Raw genomic sequence first — 17,330 nt, forward strand, 5'->3', positions numbered from 1 at the left:
TCTGTGGGTTCTTTGGTCTGAAGCCCCATACACACTATCAGATTTTCTGCTGAGTTTTTTCCTTCAGATCTACCAAAGCCATGTAGTGCAAGGGCCTGCTTGATTGCATACACATTGAAACGCCTAAGGTTTGACCTCATATTATATGGTTTTGGTAAATCTGAAGGAAAACCTCAGCAGAAAATCTAATACAGTAGTGTGTATGGGGCTTTAGAAAGCATGGTGGTTTTTTGGTTGAACTTGGTGGACATTTTTTTTCAGAATGATTACCCATGTATTGTTGCAAGTGTATAACCAGTCAGAACTTTTTTTTGTTTTGGATTGAATAGGGAAGAGTTACAACTTTCTGTTGGAGTTTCAATGCTTTTTGAAGCTCCACTGGAGAGATTTCCCCTCACTTCCTCCCTTGCTGTCAACATTTTATCGGCCAGGAAATGAAGGAAACTTTCCAACATAGACAGAATTAAAATGGCTTTTAGTAGAGTGAGGAAGGGCTAGAATCCCTGGCAGATTTTTATTTCTGTCTCTGTCCCCGATACAGATTTACCCTTGTAGTCAGCAGAACAGGAAGCGAGGGTACATCTCTACAAATGGAGCCTTGGATCGCAGTATAAACAAAACAAGAGTTCTAATCCTCCCATCACCCATGCCCAAGGGTGCAGTGGCAGAAAGTGCACAAATGCCTGTGAGTGCAGTGGAAATGGATGTAAGAATGAGTGCGAGTGCAGTGTGAGCAATTGCAAGAACATCCTTGGGTGCAGCTTAAGAGTGCATGTGGGTACAGTGGCAGCGAGTGCATGAATGCCCTTGGGTGCAGTGGCTGTGTGTGTATAGTGCTTGTGGGTGCAGTACTAGCAAGTGTAAGCATGCCTATGGGTGCAGTGGCAGTGCCTATAAGAGTAAAGTGTGATTGCAGTGGCAGTACATTTAAGAGTGCACGTGGGTGCAATGGCAGTGAGTGCTGTGTGTATAGTGATTGTGGGTGCAGTGGCAGCGAGTACAAGAATGCTTGTAGGTGCAATGGCAGTGCAAGGGTGAGCGTGAGTGCAGTGGCAGTTCATTTAACAGTACACAAGGGTGCAGTGGCTGTGCATGTATAGTGATTGCGGGTGCAGTAACAGAGTGCAAGAATGCCCATGGGTACAGTGGCAATTCATACAAGAGTGCACATGGGTGCAGTGGCAGCGAGTGCAAGAATGCCTGTGGGTGTAGTAGTAGCAAGTGTAAGAATGTCCATGGTAGTGCGGTGGCATTGACTTCAAGAATGCTTGTGGGTGCAGTAGTAGCAATTGTAAGAATGCCCATGGTAGTGCAGCACCATGGAGTTCCAGAATGTCCTTGGGTGCTGTGCATGTATAGTGCTTGTGGGTGCAGTGACAGCGAGTGCAAGAATGCCCATGGGTGCAGCTGCAATTCATATAAGAGTACACATGGATGCAGTGGCAGCGAGTGCAAGAATGTCTGTGGGTGTAGTAGTAATGAGTGTAAGAATGCCCATGGTAATGCAGAGGCATGAAGTTCAAGAATGCCCATAGGTGCAGTAAAAACAGAAGAGTGCATGGGAGTGCAGGAATGCTGTATACAGTAGTAATCAGTGTAAAAATGCCCATGGGTGCAGTAATAGTAAGTGTAAGAAATGCCCACGGGTGCAGCGACAGTGCCTGTAGGAGTGAGCGCAATGGCATCCAGTGCAAGAGTATGCATCAGTGCATGGGAGGGGGTGGTGATAAGCCTTAGGAAAGAATGGGATCATGCACATTCAGGTGTGAGGGAGAGCTAACTTTGCACTCCTTTTACCCCCTTAGCCTATAGCAAAGTGTACGCAGCGTGCTTATCCGCTGTTGACATTTTCCATCATGATGGTGACACGCATACATACATAGAGCCCCTGTAATGTCTGGGCACTTGTTTGGAGTAACACATTACACAACAAGTGGCCATCTGTATGCCTCAAAACATTTGTCGTGGATCGTGTACAATGGTTTATAAGTCAGGCACAACACAAACCAAGTTTTGATATAACGCACAATTCCAACATGATGTCATACAAACCGGCCAGCTGGATTCTGTCACTGTAAAGAAAACACACTATCCACTGCTGAAATATAAATAATATTTTAATTTTTTCTTAGAAAACAAGAAGAAAAAAAAAATGCACTTGCTTAATGCTCGCCATATCAGATTGCTCACTAGTCAGGTTAAATAAGTACACTGAAATATATATATTTTCCATGAACTGAATGTACAGAAGCAATTTCAATAACAAACATCTAGGATTTAGTAATAAATTAGTACTTGAAGGCAATTTCGTTCTGGTCAGTCTTTTTTTTTTCTCTTGAGCATGTGTAAAAGCACCAAAACATGGTAAATATTTTAATAAAACAGGAACAAAAAATTAAATATATGGAGATCCCTTGGGGAGAATAAGTAACGCGCACCACCACCGCTTTCATATGCACGACCAGGACACTTAAATTGACAGTTTGTGAAGATTATCAAAAGTCAGTGTGGTTTGTCTATGTATGGTTATGCTGGGGGGGGGGGGGGGGGGGTCGTTAGACTTTGGGGGGGGTGGGGCTTTGTTCCAGATATTTTAAAGTGCACCTATAGTTGCTTACAAGGACCTGTGAAAAATAAAGCTTTTGCAGCAATGGTGAGGAGCTGCAAGATCACCTGCATTTTCCAGAATCATCAGAAGCTGGCCCAAGGTATTTATTTATTTTTTTACATTTTTGGAAAGAGCTTTATTTTTTTTTTTACAGGTTTTTAAAAGAAATATACTAGGCATTTGGGGGATAAAGGGTGTCAGTAAAGAAAACCTTTAGACCCCTTTCACACTGGGGCATTTTTCAGGCGCTTTAAAAAAAAGTGCCTGTAAAGCGCCTGAAAGAAGCCTCATCTGCAATCCCAATGTGAAAGCAGAGTGTTTTCACACTGGGGCACTGCGCTGGCAGGGCGTAAAAAAAAAAAAAAGTCCTGCAAGCAGCTTCTTTGCAGCGCTTTCATTTTTTTTGCCACCAGGTTGGGTGCGCCGATGGCCCGAGCCCTTTCACACTGCCAGCGCCCGAAAAACACCCCAGTGTGAAAAGGGTCTTAAGCGGCGCTTTACCAGCGTTTTTCGGGCGCTGGCAGTGGGAAAGGGCTCGGGCTTTCACATTGGGATTGCAGATGAGGCTTCTTTCAGGCGCTTTTTTTAACGCTAAAGTGCCTGAAAAATGCCCCAGTGTGAAAAGGGTCTTAGTTTTGTTTGTTTTTTTTATTATTCTTGGATGTGTACTGGAGAAGGTATAAAACTTTAAAAAAAATCTAATTTAAAGGACTTTTTGAAACATTTAATGATTGAGAGAAATGCTGTCAACGCATTTTGGGTAAAAAAGCCTCTCCCTTCAGGAAATGAGCAGTCTGTTAAAAAAACTGCAACAGAATGCACTAGGAGAGGCTTTATGAAGACCAACATCTCTGCACAACCCCAAAGGTAGCCAACCAAGTCTCACCCATGGGCATCAACTGCTCAAACTTTGAAGAACTTTTTAACCCTAAAATGCATTGGCTGTATTTAATGCTCTTAAGCATTAAAAGGTTTCAAAAATTCCATCAAGTGACATGAACTAGTATTGACCCTATGATAGAGAGGTATCAGCCTAGGACTGGAATAGGGTCAACCTATGCTTCCATTTCAACCTTGGATCTGCATCTTTGAAGGAAAAATCACTTTATGGTAGATCCTTGGGTACCAACTTTAACTTCTATCAGTCCAGCGCTATCACACACACATCAGGCTTAATTTTTTTTTTTTTTTTTTTAAGGAAGGTCCACTTTAAAACCATCATGGGAGAAATATGGAGACTGCCGAGGCTCTGCTTAAAGGAGTTCAGATTGGCTGATCTTTTAACAGAGGCCAACTGACCAAAGCTTATGTTTTTAGCCATGTGAGCAGTACTGCGGGGAACCTCAAGTAGCATTTGATCCAAAAATATTTGCTACTCATTACTCTCTCTTTTTTTTTTAATCTATTTCAAGACTGTTAAAGTGGTAATAATTCCCAAACCAAAATGTATTCTATCACAGTTTGCCAATTCTTAGCTGGGGTGGCTGCATTTCTTTTTTTTTTTTGTTTTGTTCTTTATTTTCTTCTGGTGATCAAGCCAGTACTGTGAACAAGGCTACTTTGCCAAAATGTGTTAGAATGTTTTATTGTCACTCCTGTATCTACAATAGAGTCTTGAAAGTGTATTTCTGGAGTTGCCAGCTCTTCCTACTACTTGTTTGTATCAGTGATTGGAGGACACTTTTGGAGCCAGAGCACCCACGTTTATATATTTTATCCATTTATTCCAGGGTGTGTTCCCTTTGAGAGCTCTGCTTTCTCTATTGCTTGTCTAGATCAAGCTAGTAAGCCTGTTTTTCAGCTTCCTAAAAGGTCAAGCTGTCCAACAAAAGTGGCAGGTAAAGACTTGAGACAAACCATTTAAATGCAGAGTTCTAGGAATGGCTTTTCTGCATGGTTACATTGGACTTGGACCAACGTAACTATGTATATTTTTATACCTGTGGAAGTGGAGAATCACTGTAGTAGTCCCTGCTACTATATTGAGCTCCTCTTTCTCCAGAGTCTTGTGCCAAGTGGCTTCCCGGTTGCATAGTGTTCACGGGGGAAGGTACACGCTTGGCATTGGCACCATTCACAGAACGCCTTGCCATTTTCTCAAAGACTATAAAGCATTCTGTGATTGGGCGAGGTGGAGATCATGACACCGCCTTTCCACCTCATCCAAACAGAGAACGCCTTACATAGAAAAATGCAAGATGTTCCGTGAATGACAGTCTTACTGAGCAAGCGACCCACTATGTACACCTCTGTGTACTAAGACAGGAAATGTGTTACTGTCCAGACCACCAGGTGGAAATAAATGGACCCCCCCCCCCCCCCCCCAAAAAAAACTGCAGAGTCCATATTTAAGCATTGATAAGCTGCAATACATTGCAATTTTGTGTCTGGGTCTAATACCACTTTAACGAATATTTGAATATATATTCATTGCAACTATGTATAAATGATTACAAACAATTCCCTCCATTGTTTTATTAATGTAAAAGCCACGCCGACGCCAAAAAAAAAAAGTTTAATAAAATGTGACCAATGCGAATGAGGTGTTAGATCACCACATATCCTGCTGCCTGCTTAAGGCCACTTTCACACGAGGGATCCGGTCATGTCTGCCTGTTTGTTTTTCAGGCAGACACGACTGGACCCTCCCTCCACCCCTATGGGCAGTAGTATGTAAACAGACTTGGGTCCGTTTACATGCAGCTACATCCAATCTGATCCAGCAAAAAAAAAAATGAATGGAAGGGGATCTGTTCCCTTTCGTTTGACTAGATTGGTGGGCAGTCAAGTGCAGACAGACAGCCGCTCCGTTTACAGCCAACTGCTAATAGAGCTCTGTCCCTGTCCACTGTGCATTAGCTGAGCAGACACGGACCAGTTATGCGCTCGCTCCGCTCAGCAGGAGATCTGCAAACAGGGATCCCCTGTTGAGAAGAACCGGATCCAGCCTGTGTGTGAAAGGGGCCTAACAGATCACTCTTGTATTGCAGATAAAGTATCCCTTAAAAAAAATCTCCCGAATCTAACACTTTTGGTTGTGTTGGTATTCTGGTCTTACGTCACATGCTGTAGTTTCTTCCAATGGCCTCTACATCACTACAGCATACAGTAGTGACACAGAGGCTGGTGGAAGAATCCAAAGCACACAGTGTGGGATGAGAAATCTGACACTCCCAGAAGTGTAGAATTAATTTGATTTTTCCACTAGCGGCATATCCACAAGTAAAGAGTGATCACCTACGTGGGCGATAGCAGAGGGGAATCTTAATCATCTTCGATGCAGGGGTCCTGTTTTTTAACTTTTTTATTTTAGTTGCTTTAAAGACTCAGATCTGTTAACACTTAACACTTATTTTTTACAGTGAATATTACATTTACTTTAGTAAGCAGAATTGCCTCTTAAAAGAAGTATGGTCGAAGCTTTTCTGGCCATGCTTCTCTTGGAGGTTACAGGAGTGCACTTACTTTTGCTCTGTCACCCAGAGTCAACCGATAGCGGTATTATGTTAAATTAGCGTGATGATCACTGGGAACAATGCACTTACAGACAACTTAAAGGTTCATTGTGGTCAGTGGTTGTTTATCTGAGAGGCATACATTGCTCAAGGATCCCCTTGAAACCTCTGGAAGAACCTTAAGCCGGCCATAGATGGTTCGAATCTCAGCCAGTTCAGCAGGAACCGGCTGAAATTTGAACCATGTACAGGCAGGATGAATGTACCCAAGTTGATTGATCGATCATCTTGGGTACAACCAGCCTGCCAGATTTTACATGGCACAGCAGGGACAGCTTCCCCCGCCAGGAGAACATAATAGATCAGCGGGAGGAATTCCCATCAACACCGACTGTGTTAATGGGGGGGACTTATTGATTTTTTTTTTTTCCTGCAAAAGAAAATCGCTCCGTCTATGGCCAGCTTTATCTGAAAGGCATACATTTCTCTTTGCTCATGGAACCCCTAGCAAACTCTGGAGGAACCTTAGAGGGTTCACGGAACCCTGGTTAAGAAAGGCTGCCCTAGATAGTAAAATGGAGAGGGTTTGCGAGTGGGGACTTTTTCTTAGTAGTTTCTGATTTCACTACAGCCTGCAGGTGTATACTCATGAATAACGACTTCCATCACAGAATAGCTAGCTGCCTGTGTCCTGAAGGCAGATGCATTTTAAATTTCACACTAAGAAGAAAAAAAAAAAATAGGAGGTGCTCTCATCCTGAGAAATGATAGTCCATATGACTAAATGTTATTACTTTGTTTTTCCTTTAAGACAGAAGGGACAACCCTCTCCCAAATAGAATTCATATATGTTTGCATCTGAAAATTCAGCCAACACTTCTAAGCACCCATATTTTACTTAGAACACCTCATGCAGGTGCTGTCCCCTTTGTAACAGTGGATACCTCCTCCGGTGTTTATATCACTGGGTCCAAAATCTTTTCCACCACTGGCTGCACCTATGCAGTAATCCCCTATAAATCTAAGTAAGGGGCCATGTTACTGCTGCAGAAGTATGGACCCATTAAAGTATATATGGAAATATTGTACAGGAACAGCCAGTACCATGGAAGATCGCAGACCCGGGGATGGAAGTATGCTGTCATGCATAGGTAGCTAAGCACCTGGGGGTTCTAGGTTTGAGAGCTAGGAAGAGATTTCTTATGAAAATGCTAGTTCCTTGGCTGCCATGCTAGCGCCATGGCTTCAGCTATTCACCGATAGGAACAAGTATAGAGTTTAAGAATTTGAGACTTTTCTGATGCCAAATGACACCATGCTTGTTCCGGGTCTGTGACTCAAAGTTGTGATGCCAGACATGGCCAAGCAACAAGCACTTTTTCCATCTTCGAAGTGAGCCAGCAATGGCAGGCCTAGTACTTCACTTACGTATGACAAGATTCCTTTAAGGGGTTCGTTAACCCAGAAATGATATTTCCATTTTTGGAAATGGTCTACTCCACCATGGACTTTTGCCCCTGCAGCAGCTTTCTCTGCTTGCTGTTGAAGGTTTGCAAAGCAGGGAACATCAGTTAAGAGATCTTGCCAGTCTCGAGTCTACCACTATTGCAAGATGGTGGGTGATTCAAACCAAGTTTCGGGTGGACTTACCTTTAAAGCATATCTAAATCCAAAAACAAAAAAAATTATATAATGCAGCTTAAATATTTCAATGTGGTTGCGGCGGCATTCATTTTGTCACTTCCTGTGAAATGGAAAGAAAGCACAAACATCCTTATCTTTCTTGTTTAAATTAACGGCCCTATCAATCCACCATGTAACAGAGATGAACAAAGGCAGACATGTTTAATGTCCAGACTATGAATATCATGCCCCCTTCATTAAATACTTTGGAGAAATGATTGTAGCCTTGCTGTGAAGGGGCAGAAAGTCAGAAAGTGTATTATTCACAGGACTAATAGACAAAAGTAAAGGGAAGAAGTCTAAAAAAAAAAAAAAAAAAAAAAAAAAAAAAAAAAAAGGAATGCTAATGCAGCCACTAAATCCAAGAACTGGTAAGCTACAATATATCAATTTTTTTGTGTTTTTAATTTAGATGCACTTTCAAACATGAGAGAAAAGCTTCTCTAGACGCATGGAGGAAGGTGTGGTTATTAAGACGAGTGCAGCATTTAAGAACGTAATCAGTCAATCCTGGGAACAGTCACCAGTGTGATCATAGAATTTCCACTTGAGGATTCTAAACCATCTTTAGCGTACCGACTGCAGTATACTGTAGGTATGTACCATGCATTATAAGTCTATTTAGCAGCCAGAAAGGTAGGTGTCATCTCCGGCCCATTAACTGTAATCCAAAAAACAGATCAGCAGGCGCAGTCCAAAGTTCAACAATAAATACTGTCAATCAAGCAGCTGTTGGTGCTGGACAGAAGGCCGTATATGTAGAGTATGGGATCTGTCGATCTGGCTGTAGAATGCATCCTGATTATCATATGGTGTCGAGCATGTTTGGAATGCCTTCTGAATGCAAGATGTCCCAAGCAATGTCCAACACATGAAACACAAAACAAATGTGCTCTGCCAATGAAGAGATGTGAATTCCCTTAAACTGAAATAAACATGATATGTACAAAGCTGCAAATGAAGTTATTTGCAGTTTTATTTGAAGCATCCAGTGAAAAAGGCCAGTGTGTTGTTGGCTTTGGGTGGTTGAGGATGTTCATGGATGATATGAAGAAAGCAGTAAAACCACTTGTACAAGGCAAGCTGAACTCTCAACTCTCATTTCTAAGGCTACAGCAGGTCAGGGAGGTGGCTGTAGACAGAGTCCAGGAGTTTTTGGCTTGCCTCCTGGCTCTTGACTCCGGCGATCTCGAAGAGGCGGTCCAGTTTATCCTCTGCCTGTGGTATCTCATCAATGACCTGCAGCTCCTCTGGACTCAGGATGGGTAGCAAGTCATCAAAGATGGGCTGCAGGTCACAGGGGTCCAAGCGGACCTGGCGCAGAACGGTGTCTTTCTTTTCTGTATCAGGCAAAGAGTAGAGACATTATTTGGTAAGCTAGGGTGACATTAAAGTGTGTTCTGAATAAATATTTATTGTCAGCAAAAATGACTTCAAACAACCTTGGAATGCATCAGTGAACCTTTGCAGACATTTGGAAATCACACCGTGTTCCTTGGAACACATCTTACTTTGTTCATCTACTGGAGTATTTCAGGAGTCTATTTTCATATCTTTTTCATAGGATTACAGAGCAGCCCCCCTATTACAAAGGTCGTCACTTAAAGTGGTATTAAACCCAAAAACAAACAAACAAAAAAAAAAACATAAGTTTTTTTTGCAGCTTACTAGTTCTAGTATGTGGTGGCTGCAGTCGTTTTCCTTTTTCTAAGTTTTATTTTATTTTATTTGACCTGTTGATCCAAGCAAGGAACTTTTATTTTTAAACTTCCTTTAACAGACCAGGCTGTCCAGCTAAAGTGGCAATAAGAGGGTGGAGACAAACCATTTATCACTGACAGGTGCTTACAATGGTCAGCTTCTCTTACTTTATGTAAATTCTTTATTACAAAGGAGGGAAAAAAATTATTTCTGTAAGGCTTCATGTACACTGCTGCTGGTAAAACGGATGTTTAGGAGCAGTTGGGTGTTTTTTTTTTCTCAGCTGCCCCGAACTCTGTGATCTTATCAGTAGATGTACACAAAGTCATTTATATTCGTTTCTAGGCAGTGGAGTTTAGAAGCATTTTTTGGAAAGCAAAAACATGCATTCAGGACGGCTGTTCAGAGGCATTTGAAAACGCTAAATGCCTGTAACAGCTTGTAAACGGGTGTAAACGGGGTAACTCGCATTTAGACGCATTTCGTTTACAGGAGTTTTTAAATTTTGACTAAAAAAAAAAAAAAAAAGATTAACGCTTCTAAACGCAAACGTGGCTAATTGCGGCATGTAAACGCGGGAAAACTGACTTTTTAAACATTGTTTAATATCTGTCAAGTTAAATCGTTCCGGTGAGGTTGTAAAACGTCCAGTGCCATTAAGCCATTAACTGCTTGAAAAGTGTTAGCCCAAGTTTGGCTTTAATCTGTAAGTTCATTTAAATCTAGTACATCTAAACACTACCCTCTCCACAGACTGACAACCAGAGTGGGGTCACCCTAAGACAGGAAGTTACTGGCTGGATCACCAGGTAAAATTAAGGGGGAAAAGCCTAAAAAAGAAAAACGAACGCAACCACCACATTTAAGGATGGGTAAGCTGTACTTTATATAAAAAAAAAAAAAAAGTTTTTTGGTTTATTACTGCTTTAACCTATTTATTGCTAATGATGTAAGGTTTAGGCCAGTGGCAGGGGAGGGTTTTATTACACACTGATGTAGATTTACTAAAACTGGTGCACACAGAATCTGGTGTAGCTGTGTATGGTGGCCAATCAGCTTCTCTTTCAGCTTGTTCAATGAAGCTTTGGCACTAAAACCTGGAAGCTGATTGGTTTTCATTGCAGAGTTGCACCAGATTTTGCACTTTCCAGTTTTAGTAAATAGCCCCCACTGGGGATCTTTGTGCGGTCTTTGACAAGCTGTCGGATATTTGATAAAAGTGACCGGGCAGCTATACAGCCGCCCAACCGCTTTTTCTGACACCTGGAAGTGTGCCCACTGCCCCCCTCCATGCTTCCTGGGCTCCAATGTCTCATTACAGTGGCTTAAAAGGACTAGTAACCAGGATACTGCTTCGGAACAATTCATTTTCCCAGATGTTCCCTATAATATAGCTAATGTTTATTTCAGATATACTCTAACTCCCAGAGGGTAAAACCTGGGAAAATTAGAGGTGCACAAAAGAGGCCTTTTCTGGCTAACAAAACCAATAGCATGCACTTGTGGTGCTTTCTTTTGGAAGGACAATTATATTTAAACAAATGGCTGATGGCTGATGTGTTTTTCAGGGGGTTTACAGAGAAAATAAGGTGGTTTAACCCTTAGATTAGATGTCTTATAGTAAACATCTAGAAATGTTAATTCTGTCTAAGCAGTACTCCAAAAGATTTGCCTTTTATCTTCAATTCCTCCTTTAAAAAAAACTATATGATTCCAGTTCTGTAGCTTCATAGGTATATAGCAGTGGTTCTCAACCCTGTCCTCAAGTACCCCTAACAGGCCATGTTTGCAGGTTTTCCTTTATCTTGCACAGGTGCTTTAAATCAGAGTCAACGACTTTGTATTTTGGACAGCTATTTTATCTAAGAGAATTTCCCAAAATATGGCCTGTTGGGGGTACTTGAGGACAGGATTGAGAACCACTGATCTAAAGCACTGCTGACTCTGGCTGCTAGCCTCGCGAGATTCTGGGTGAGATTTGGTGAAGTCACTACTGTGCTGCTCTCTGTTCTCCTTGCTGGAGAGGAAGCTGTACCCAAGAATCTGCAGTGCAAGGATCTCCCCACTTCTGCTTCGTCAGTTCTGTTGATCTAGGCTTTCTGCATTGCTCCTACTGCTTTTACAATAATCCTTTACCAGTCATCAGAACCCCAGCCATCAAAGTGACAGTTCTAACTTGAGAAAACAAAGCTCTGCCTCTACTAACATGGTTGCCTCCATGCAGAGACACTGTGCATGACAAATCAGTCATGGGGAAGACGTCTGTTTCAGGGAGACTACAGGCAATACAGGTGATTAGTCCTTTGCCCTCTGCTTGCTTTTTTCCTCAGCTTCCACAGTTCAGGTTACCATTAACTGTAGCATGACTATACACATCATCTACTTCTTTGATATCTTTTTCTGCTCACTCCAGTAACCCTCAAACTCAAAGGTAAACTTGTATGCATGTGTTGCCCTGAATCCCAAGTCTAGCATACTCCTGTCCTCCCCACCTATACAATGCCCTATTCAACCCTTTAGGCTGGATTCACACCTATGCAGTTTTAGTGCTTTTTGCAGATTTGCACTACAGTCCATTTAACATGGTTTCCTATGGAACATGTTCTGTAGTGCAAATCTGCAAAATGCAAAAAGCACTAAAAATGCATAGGTGTGAATCCAGCCTTAGCGAGGAGCAGGCACTACACAATAAGATGCAAATGTGTCCTACAGCTCTAACTTGGGGCAAACACACACAAAATGAGGGAGAGCTACAAGGTTTAGGTCTGGCCACTGGCCTGCAATACAACAGATACAAGATATACCTGTGCTCAGATCCCAATAGCTTGTACATGCATATAACCTACCAGGTGCTAAAGGGGTGTGACCACATGTTAACACTAAAAATACTGGATGAACCCTCTGCACAAGACTATATACCCTCGCTATAAAAAATAGGGCTATTTAGTTTACACATATTGCAATACATGTTTAAGCCGGCCAACTGCATCAAAGTAATCCCTTTTTGGCCAGTCACACTGTGGTTTGCCACTGCAAATGCTACTGTGGACCAGTGGCGGCTGATGCTCAGTATTTTGGGGGTGGTGGAAAACAACACCCCCCCCCCCACTCGCATCGTCGCCACCAAAGTTTCAACACTCCCATTGCGCCTCTCCTCTCTCGGCCGCCGCCTTCTATACATAAAAATCCCCCCCATCAGACATGTCTCCCTCTAGATAGTGCGATGTGTGCTCCGATCACAGCCATTCCTACCTCCACCAATCAGATCCCAGGAGAAGTCTCAGCATACCCTGCACCGCACACCGCCGCTAAGCTTGCCACCGTCGTTCTTGCTCTGCTCGCAGCCATCCCCGTCTCCGCGGTCTGCTCTAAGACTCCCAGCCAATCAGGTTTTAGAAGCTGCTTCCTGATTGGCCAGAAGAAACAGTGCTTCAAAAAAAACAAACAAAAAACCCATTGGAACCCATGCATCCGGCGCCCTGGATGTAGATTAGGGGGGCGGTGCCCCTTATGAATGGGCCACCACTGTTGTGGACAATGCCAACATGGGGCAAGCAGACAAAATGGGGGAGAGCTACAAGGTTTAGGTCTGGCCACTAACCTGCAATACAACAGAAAAAAGATCACACCCCTTTAGCACCTGGTAGATTATATGCATGTACAAGCTATTGGGATCTGAGCACAGGTACGGTATATCTTATTTGTACAGCTCTAACGTGGACATCATCACTGATACAAATAAGCATGTTTACCTTTCCTATCCTCCACCATCATTATGGTAATTATTAAAGCACTGTAGTATTTTTAAATCACAAAGTAGAAAGGCCTACATCATTACCTTTGGTTATAAACGAGCCTGTTCTGCTAAGGGCAGAGGAGCCACTGGAGGTGGAGTCACAGCGAAGGAGAGGTTCAGACTCATCAGCGAAGAAGCCTTTACTCTTGTCGAGTGGGGAGGGGTCTGTAGGCGGTGCAGCTTGGTCAGGAGCCTTGAGGCAGGTATCAGGAGCTGGCATTGGCTGGGTGGAGCTCACCTGGAGAGTAAGCTTCTCATCTTCTATCTAAGGGGAGAAGAAAGAAATATCATGTTTTTTTTCTTTTTGAATTAGTCATACATGTCTATTTCAAATATTTCTCAGAAACGTTCTTTGAATATTTAGTACATTTGGGCAAATGGATTTTCGTTAGGTGTCGACCGATTATCGGTGCGGCTGATATTCACTTTTTTTTTTTTTTTTTTTTAAGTATCGGTCACAAACCTACCGATGTTGCAGACATTGCTTCAAGGGGTTGTACCGGGGGGACGCATACAGCTTCACCCATCACCCCGGTACCATTCTTAAGCGCGGATGGTCAGCTTTCTTGTAATAACCGATGTGGTTCAGCAGCTGCTTGGCTTTTATTACAAGCAGCGGGAGGGTACGTCCGCACCCCCCCCCCCCAACCGCCTTCCGAGCGACCAGCTGGCACATCTGGCTGCCCAAAGACCCAAACAAAGCCAGATCTGCTTTGTTCGGGTCTCAGATCTAGTAGCCCGGAAATGATGTCATGACATCACTTCCGGATTGCGGGCATCCTAAAGGCACCAGCTTTAAAAAATAGAAAGTATTTAAAAACGCTGATCTGGACATTTTGAATACTCTTAAGTGTAGAGGAGGGGTTATGGGTCTTATAGTCCCCAGATCCCTCCATAAAGAGTACCTGTCACTGCCTGTTACTGTCACAAGGGATGCTTACATTCCTTATGACAGCAATAGAAGAGATAGAGGAAAAAAAAAAAAACAGTGTAAATATAAAAAGCTTAAATCTACAGGATATTAGCACCTGATACAGGACCCAGGAAGGTCATGCGGGCTCTGCTTGAACCACAGATCTTGACTATTAGCAGGCATTATGACTGCCCCTTCTTAGCTTTGTTCCAGGATTGGGAGCTGCTGTAAGGTATGCATTACAGAGTTCCATTAGCTTGCTAGGAGGCTAAAATAAAAAATAAAATTGGCACAATAGGAGGAGATAGGAAAAGAGGTAAGGTTAGAATAAACTTAATGTCAACTTTAGGGAAAGCAGCTGTGAAAATATGCATATGTCCAAAAAAAGCAGTAGTAGAACAAACCTTCACCATAACATTAAAAAACCTCCATCAAATGAAAAACATTTTGTAAAAAAAAAAAAAAAATGTATTAGCTGAGCTGTTTTTAACTTTAAATATTACCTGTGTACAGCTTGTCTCATTTTCTGATTAGCGGATTTCCTAAACCAGACTCCAGTAAGAACTTGCCCATCCCTACCTTTGCATTACCACTCTCTTTAATTAAAGTAAAAAGGAGGATCAGGAATTGTAAGTGGTGTGATACTGGTTGCCCTACAAATCAGACTGGTTATTGGAGATTGAGTTTAATAAGGGTTAGGTCAAGGTTATGATCAGCATAGAGTAGTGTAATGCCATGGAACAATGTACTGAGCTGTTTTACTGCATACACCCTTTCAAACCTGAAGGTTGGAGGGTGCTTGGCAAGTATTAAAAACAAAAATAAAAATAAGAATAAATAACTGCTCTTAGCGCAAACACAATAAAATGAGTAAGAGTGGTTTCACACGGAGGTTCCGTTTTTTTGTTCAGTTTTTTGTAAAAAACAGATCAAAAACAGATACGGATGTAAATTTTTACATCCGTTTTTATATCCGCTGTCCATACCAGGCCCTTCAGGTCTAGTATGGATCCAGAGGGAACCCCCCCCCCCCCCCCCCCCCAAGCCAAAATAATAAAAAAAAAAAAAATTGGGGTGGGGTGGGGTGGGGTGGATGAATCCCCAAGAATCCATACCAGACCCTTATCTGAGCATGCAGCCCAGCAGGTCAGGAAACAGAGGGGACGAGTGAGCGCCCCCCCCTCCTGAACCATACCAGGCCGCATGCATTCAACATCGGGGGGTGGATGCTTTGGGGCAGGGGGGCTCTGCCCACCGCCGTCTTCTCCTGCCGCCATCCTCTCCGCCGTCGTCTTCCCCCGATGCCTTCTTTACCGCCGCCGGTTACCCGCTAAAAAAAATTTAAAAAACAGCTGTTCTTCTGTTGGCGACTTCCTCCGTTGTGTTGTCGTCCGCTGTCTGGCTTCTGTTATATAGCCATGGGGCATGGCTATCCGATGACCTCACCCGGAGAGCCCGCCCTTGTGACTACATGACAGCAAAATCCATATCAGACGCTTATCCGAGCATGCAGCTCGGCAGGTCAAAAAAGAGAGGGGACGAGTGAGCGCCCCCCCCCTCCTAAATCATACCAGTCTGCATGCCCTCAATATGGGAGGGTGGGTGCTTTGGGGCAGGGGGGCTTTGCGCCCCCCCCCACCCCATAGCACCTTGCCCTCATGTTGACGGGGACAAGAGCCTCTTCCCGACAACCCTAGCCGGGTGTTGGTGGGGTCTGCGGGTGGGGGGGGCTCATCAGGATCTACAAGCCCCCTTTAACAAGGGGGCCTTCAGATCCCGGCCCCCCCCACCCTGGTGAATGGGTATAAGGTACATTGTACCCCTACCCACTTACTAAACATGCAGTGAAAAGTAAAAAAACACGAGAGCCAGTTTTTGACAAGTCCTTTAATAGCAGCTCTGAGCAGTCTTCTCCCTCACCCGCCGGTTACCAGCTAAAAAAAAAAAAAAAAGCCATGGGGCGTGGCTATCCGATCATGTCACCCGGAGAGCCCACCCGTGACATCACAGGGGGTGAGCTCTCCGGGTGACGTCATCCGATGGCCACGCCCCATGGCTATATAACAGATGCTAGACAGCGGTCGACAACACAATGGAGTAAGACAGCCACAGAACAGCAACGTTTTTTTTTCTGCGGGTAACCAGTGGCAAGGAATGTACAATGTACCCCTACCCATTCACATGGGGGGCCCCCCCGACAACTACCGGCCAGGGTTTTCAGTAAGAGGCCATTGTCCCCATCAACATAGTGGCAAGGTGCTTTGGAGCATGTGGACTGGTAAAGTTCAGGAAAGGGGGGGCGCTCGCTCGTCCCCTCCCTTTCCTGACCTGCTGGGCTACATGCTCAGATAAGGGCCTGGTATAGATTTTGGAGGGAAACCCCACGCGCTTTTTTTTAATTTTAACTTGGGGGGGGCCCTCTGAATCCAATATAGACCCGAAGGGACCTGGGGGGGAACCCACACCGTTTTTTTTTTTTTTTCCCTCGCAATTTTATTTTTGCTGGAGCTGTTCCCCGCTGACAGCTGATGACTCATCGGTTGTTCAGGATGCAGCAGCTGGTGTTTGAAATTCAGTTCAGTCACTTTTTTTTGTTGTTGTAAAAATCGGATGTCAGCGGACATGAAAACGGATCTAAAAATTCATATCCGTAATTTTTTTTTTTTTTAACAAAAAAAAACCAAAAAGTGACCAAACTGAACTAAAAAACAGAACGCCCGTGTAAAACCAGCCTAAATCAAGTGCTGAGAAATCTATAAATCCAACTGCTGAGCTCACAGATATCAGACTACTACCGGTATAATATCCTAAAAGTTTAAATAAAAAAATGGGTTCCGCTGTTGTACATACAAAGATCCAAAAACAATTTCAATTAAAAAGCATTAAGTCCACAAAACTGTCCCAAAATGATATTTCCAACTATGAACCACAAGTCACGAGAAGCCTCTGCCAGCCTCAGTGCTCCAACCGCCACCACATGGACATCCCCACCAGAGCCTGAGACCTCATAAGAAAGGAGGTCTAATAATGCTTTAAATGTCTTCAGGAAATAGAAGCCTTAAAAATACTTCATACTAGAATAAAACACCAGCATCTACCAAATTGTCATATCCACTCCAGGCAGCGCCTGGCACACAGAGAAGAGGGAGACTTTATAGTATAGTATTTCCAAAC

General features: G+C 43.3%; 1 protein-coding gene across 1 annotated transcript in view; it reads right to left on the reverse strand.

Moving 5' to 3' along the window:
- Nucleotides 1-7,378: 7,378 nt before the first annotated feature.
- The window catches only part of TNFRSF21 (TNF receptor superfamily member 21), a 175,365-nt gene continuing 165,413 nt past the window's right edge, over nucleotides 7,379-17,330 (reverse strand). Inside the window, exons 5-6 of the mRNA XM_073625272.1 lie at nucleotides 13,286-13,508; nucleotides 7,379-9,086 (exon numbers count right to left, since the gene is read on the reverse strand). Coding sequence (XP_073481373.1) covers nucleotides 8,857-9,086; nucleotides 13,286-13,508 — 453 coding nt within the window. The 3' untranslated portion in view covers nucleotides 7,379-8,856. The remainder of the gene's footprint in view (nucleotides 9,087-13,285; nucleotides 13,509-17,330) is intronic.

This window comes from Aquarana catesbeiana, linkage group LG04 (assembly GCF_042186555.1).
Source record: "Aquarana catesbeiana isolate 2022-GZ linkage group LG04, ASM4218655v1, whole genome shotgun sequence".
In the NCBI taxonomy this organism is placed as follows: domain Eukaryota; kingdom Metazoa; phylum Chordata; class Amphibia; order Anura; family Ranidae; genus Aquarana; species Aquarana catesbeiana.